This window comes from Ursus maritimus, unplaced genomic scaffold, assembly GCF_017311325.1.
Source record: "Ursus maritimus isolate PB19 unplaced genomic scaffold, ASM1731132v1 scaffold_24, whole genome shotgun sequence".
Taxonomy (NCBI): Eukaryota; Metazoa; Chordata; class Mammalia; order Carnivora; family Ursidae; genus Ursus; species Ursus maritimus.
This window is the reverse complement of record NW_024424897.1, coordinates 22,531,164-22,536,710: the sequence shown is the minus strand read 5'-3', so window position 1 is coordinate 22,536,710 and position 5,547 is coordinate 22,531,164. Positions and strand designations below refer to the sequence as shown.

At 40.2% G+C, this 5,547-nt stretch overlaps 1 protein-coding gene across 1 annotated transcript in view; it reads left to right on the top strand.

Annotated features, from left to right (window-relative positions):
- LOC121104892 (40S ribosomal protein S19-like) overlaps positions 1-2,319 on the top strand; it is a 6,780-nt gene extending 4,461 nt beyond the window's left edge. The window contains exon 2 of the mRNA XM_040639817.1: positions 1,877-2,319. Within this exon, the coding sequence (XP_040495751.1) occupies positions 1,877-2,319 (443 nt within the window). The remainder of the gene's footprint in view (positions 1-1,876) is intronic.
- The last annotated feature ends 3,228 nt before the right edge of the window (positions 2,320-5,547 follow it).

Sequence of the window (5,547 nt, the reverse complement as noted above, 5' to 3'; positions counted from 1 at the left end):
CCCCCCCCCCCCCCCCCCCCCCCCGCGGGCTGCGATGGGCGCACACTTGGCTTCCTGTTCCCTCTCTTCCCGGGACCTACAGCCGGCGCTCCTTGTTCTGTTGCAGACTGCCAGCTGCCCAGCCTCCCCTCCCCATACAACCCTGAATCTGATGCAAGACTCTCGGGGGTCATAAGAACCTGAGGGTCGGGGAACGCTTTGGAGGTCCTGACGCAGCCCTGAGGGGTAGAGCCCCAGCTGTTCATGTTCAAGAGGATGGAGAGATTCGCTTCTCTGGGTGGGTGGGCTTCTGGTCAAAATCAGGGAGTTCCTCACAGAGGGACAGGAAAATCAGCCTCTAACTCTACAAACACAAAAGAATCACAGTTGGAGCCATTCTTAAGCAGTTAGGACATTATTTTATTTAATTTGATCCTCTGCGGGTGTAAAATCCCATTTTTTTAAAAGATTTTATTTATTTATTTGACAGAGAGAGACAGCCAGCGAGAGAGGGAACACAAGCAAGGGGAGTGGGAGAGGAAGAAGCACGCTCCTAGCAGAGGAGCCTGATGTGGGGCTCGATCCCAGAACGTGGGGATCACACCCTGAGCCGAAGGCAGACGTTTAACGACTGCGCCACCCAGGCACCCCTAAAATCCCATTTTAGAGCTGATAAAACTGAGGCTCAGAAAAGCAAAGTGACTTGCCCAAGGAATCCAGAGCCCCTCCTCTTCTCTACCTGCAGTGCCTGAGCTATAAGCCCGGGCTCGACTGCAATCCCCAAGTGCAACCAGAGGCAGAAGAATTGGGGGAAGAGACTCTTTCTTGCACCTCCCCTGGGTCATTGCTGCTTTCGTTGCCCCTTCTTGGGGCCGTGCCAACGTGTCAGGAGATGGGGCCAGGTCCTTCCTAGCTCCCCATTGCTGCTTCCAGAATATCACTCTGCCACTTTCTTGCAAAAGCCCCTGCTCCACCCACCTGTGCCAGCCCCCTCTCCTGAGTGTTGTCCACTGACCTCCCAGCACTGTTTCTCACTTGTTGAAGCCTTTTGGCCTCCCAATTCCTAGTGCACCCTGGGCATATGTTTACTACTCCATACTCAAAAATCCCTTTAAAATGACAGAAAAATTATACTGGAGTTTTAAAGCAGGTTAGATTATACTAATGCAAAACCCAACAGAGAAGAGGAATCCATGATCCCATAGAGGAATTCACTAAAAGTGTGAATCTCTCATGAAAGAACCCTAGATTTCCTGCTAATGTCAGGAACAAGGCAAGATTGTCACTCTCATCATCCCTGTTCAACATTGTGCTGAGGTTCTAGCCAGTGTTCTCAGGCAAGAGTCAAAGGGCATCCAGAATTGAAAGGAAGAAGTAAAACTATCCAAGATGGCATGGATTTCCACGTGGAAAATCTGGGGCATCTAAAACATAGCTATTAGAACAATATGTGTGTTTAGCAAGATTTTAAGGATGAGATCAACATATAAATCAATTGTATTTCTATACTGGCAATGAACAACTGGAAATGGAAATAAAAAATATAATACCATGTCCAGTAGCATCAAAAAATATTAAGTACTTAGGGAAAAGACTGATAAAGAATATTCAAGACCTACACACTAGAAACTACAAAACTTTGCTCAGAGACCTCAGTAAATGAGGAGCTATACTATGCTCATGGATCAGAAAACTCAATACTGTCAAGATGTCAGTTCTCCCCAAACTGACAGATAAATTCAACACAATCCCAGTTAAATTCCCAGCAGCCTTTTTTTGTAGAAATTGAAAAATTGATTCTAAAATTCTTATGGAAATGCAATGGACTTAGGATAGCCAAAACAACTTTGAAAAAGAAGGTGGGGGAAGTTGAAGAGCGCTTTCCCCTGGGTGGCAGCACTGAAGCCACCCCTGGCTGGAGTTACAGTAAAAGACATGAAACAGCATGGGTTCATCAGAGCTCCAGTAGCTTTCCTCAAAAAGTTTGGGAAGCTGAAATTTCCTAAATGGGTGGACACTGTCAAGCTGAGCATAAAGAGCTTGTTCTCTGTGATAAGAACCGGTTCTAGGATGACTCACTTCCACAGAGCAGTGCCTGTATCTCTCAGGCACCAGGTTGGCGCCTTGACCAAGATCTGTGGGGGACATCAGAGAAATAGTATCACACCCAGCCACTTCAGTCAAGGCTCCAAGAATGTGGCCCACAGGGTCCTCCAAGTCCTGGAGGGGCTGAAAGTTACAGACAAGGACCAAGACAGGGACCACAAACTGACACCTTGGGGACAGAGAGGTCTGGACAGAATCTCTGGACAGATGGCAACCACCAACAAGAAGCATTAGAACAAATGCTGGGTTAATAAGTTGTTTAATTTGTGGAATTAAAATAAAAACAAGCTGAAGAACTTGCACTAGTTAATTTCAAGATTATTGGAAAGCTGCAGTAATCAAGGCAGTAAGTATCCTGTTGTCTATCAAGACAGACAAATAGACCAAGGAAGAGAATAGAAAGTCTATAAATAGACCCATGCATATATGGTCAATTGCTTTTCAACAAAGATGCTAAGGCAGTCTAGTGGGACAAGGATAGTCTTTTCAACAAACATCCTGGAGCAAATGAATCTCTATGTTCAAAACAAAATAACTTACACTGTATACAAAAATTAACACAAAGTGGATCCTAGACCTAAACATAAGCCTAAAAGTATAAAATCTCTAGAAGAAACCACAGGAGAAAATCTTTGTGATCTTGGGTTAGGCAAAGATTTCTTAGATAAGAACACCATAAAAGAAAAAATTGAAAAATTGGACTTCATCAGAACTAAGGATTTTTGCTATCTCAAAGATACTGTTAAAGGAACAAAAAGACAAGCTACAGACAGGGAGAGAGTATTTGCAAAGCGTTTATATCAACAAAAGGCTTTTACCCAGAATATATAAAGAAGTTTCAAAACTCAATAAGAAAACAACCCAATTTTTTAAATGGGAGAAAGATTTGAATAGACACTTCAACAAGGAGATCTATGCATGGCAAATAAGCATACAGGAAGACGCTCATTATCAGTCATTAGGGAAATTAAGCTTAAAACTACAATGAGATATCACTATTAGAATAGCTAAAAAATTTTTCTTTAATGACAATACTAAGTGTTGGTGAGAATGTGGAGCAAGCGGAGCTTTCATACACAGCCAGGGGAAAGGTAAAATGGTACAACCACTTTGGAAATCAGTTTGCCAGGATCTTAAAATATTAAACAGACATTACCCCATGACCAGCTAGTCTACTCCACAAACTATTTCCCCAAGAGAAATGAAAGCATATAATCATACAAAGACTTGTATGTAGCAAGCTTTATTTGTAATAGCCAAGAGCTGGAAACCCAAATGTCCATCAAAAAATGAATGAATACGGGCGCAAGACTGGCTCAGTTGGAAGAACATGTGACTCTTGATCTTGGGGTCATGAGTTTGAGCTCCATGTTGGGTGTAGAGATAACTAAAAACTAAATAAATAAGCTTTATTTTTTTTAGAGTGAATGAATAAACAAATTAGAACATGTTCATACATGGGGTGCTTGGGTGGCTCAGTCAGTTAAACATCTGACTCTTGGTTTCAGCTCAGGTCATGATCACAAGGTCCTGGGATGGAGCCCCGTGGGGGGGGGGCGGGGGGGCTCTGTGCTCAGCACAGAGTCTGCTTGTCTCTGTCCCTCTGCTCCTCCCCCTGCTCATGCTCCCTCTCTCAGTCTCTCACTCTCTCTCTCCATCTATCTCTAAAGTGAATTAATAGAATCTTAAAAAAAAAATTGTTCATACAAGGACTATTACCCAGCAATAAAAAGCAATGAACAACTGATACACATAATAACACAGATGAATCCCAAAATGATTATGCAAAGTCAAAGGAGGCAGACAAAACAGATACTTACACTGTTTGATTCCACAGAGATATCAAATCTAGAAAATGCAAACTAACTAATCTATAGTGACAGATAAACACATCAATGGTTACCTAGAGATGAGGGGATGGGGTGGAGAGGGGTGGGAGTAACAGATTAAAAAGTGACACAGGGAAACTTTTGAGGGTGATGGGTATGTTCATTATCTTGACTTAGTGATGGTTTCACAGGTGTACTCATATGTGAAAACTTAAACAGTACTTTTTAAATATGCGTAGTTTATTGTATTGTCAATTATTCTTCAATAGAGCTATAAAAAGGTAAATAAAAAGAAGCAATAATCAGATAAAACAAAAGAGTTAACCCCCCCAAAAAAGAAATGAGATATAGATATTGGGAAAAGCAAAATCATCTCTACATACAGATTATATTATTATCTGCTTAGAAAAGTCAAAGATTCCACTGAAGCCTTATAAATCTTAACAGGAAGTTCAGTAAAATAGCCAGTTAAAAGAAAAATATAGAAAAATCAATAGTTTTCTTTTTTACCAACAAAAAACAATTTTAAAATGTTTTTTTAAATGATTTTATTCATAACAGCAATTACAACTATGAAATACGTAGGAATAAATTTTACCAGGAACATACTAGAAGACTTGAGTAAATGGAAAGATGTATGTGATTTTCTCACAATGGAAGAATACTTTGTAAGGTTGTCGATTTCCTCCAAATTACTCTATAAATCCAATGCAACTTGAGTTTGAAATTCCAACAGAATTTTTTAACTGAAACTAGAAAAGGTAATTCTAAAATTCATCTGGAAGGGTAAATGAGTACCAAGAGAAAAAAAAAGATAAATAAGAAAAATGGGCTGAATAGGAATTGCTTGCATTACCATCAATCCAAATGTACCATAAAATAGTAGATATTATAGTAAGAATAGGATTTGTCTTCCACATAGTAGGTACTTCACAAACATTTGTAAAATGTAAATCAATAAGCTAACAGATCAACAGAACAAAGAGTCCAGAAATAATATCAAAAACCCTTTTTCATACAGTGAATATTGTAATATAAACATTTATCATGTATCTCTATTAAATATGTCCTTGATGTCCATGAGCACCTCAAAGTCAACATGCCCTAGATTGACCTAACCACATTTCTTCCCTCTCCAAGCTCCACATCTCTATTCCTGCTCCTCCTCCTACTTTGCCAAATCACTCAAACAGGAAAAGTGGTCACCTTGGATCCCCTTCTCCCCCTCACGCTCTCATTCAGTTTTACTTTCTAAGATATCGGTCTCCACCTCCCACCACAGAGGAATTTAGCACATGATAAAAACAGCAAGGAAGGGACACAGTGTTGGAACAAGTGGCTATCTATGGAAAAGAAATACTTAAATTAAATCCATATATAAAAGTGAATTCCAGATGGATTAGATATCCAAGTATAAAGAGTTAAACTATAAAACATGAAAAAAAAAAAGGGGGGCACCTGGCTGGCTCAGTTGGTGGACTATGAGACTCTTGATCTCAAGGTTGTGAGTTCAAGCCACACACTGTGTGTAGAATTAACTTAAAAAAAGAAAAGAAAACACTTGAAAGAAATAAACAAGGACGCTCTTTATAATTTAGGGATGGGAAGGACTTTTTATAAGACATGGAAGTCA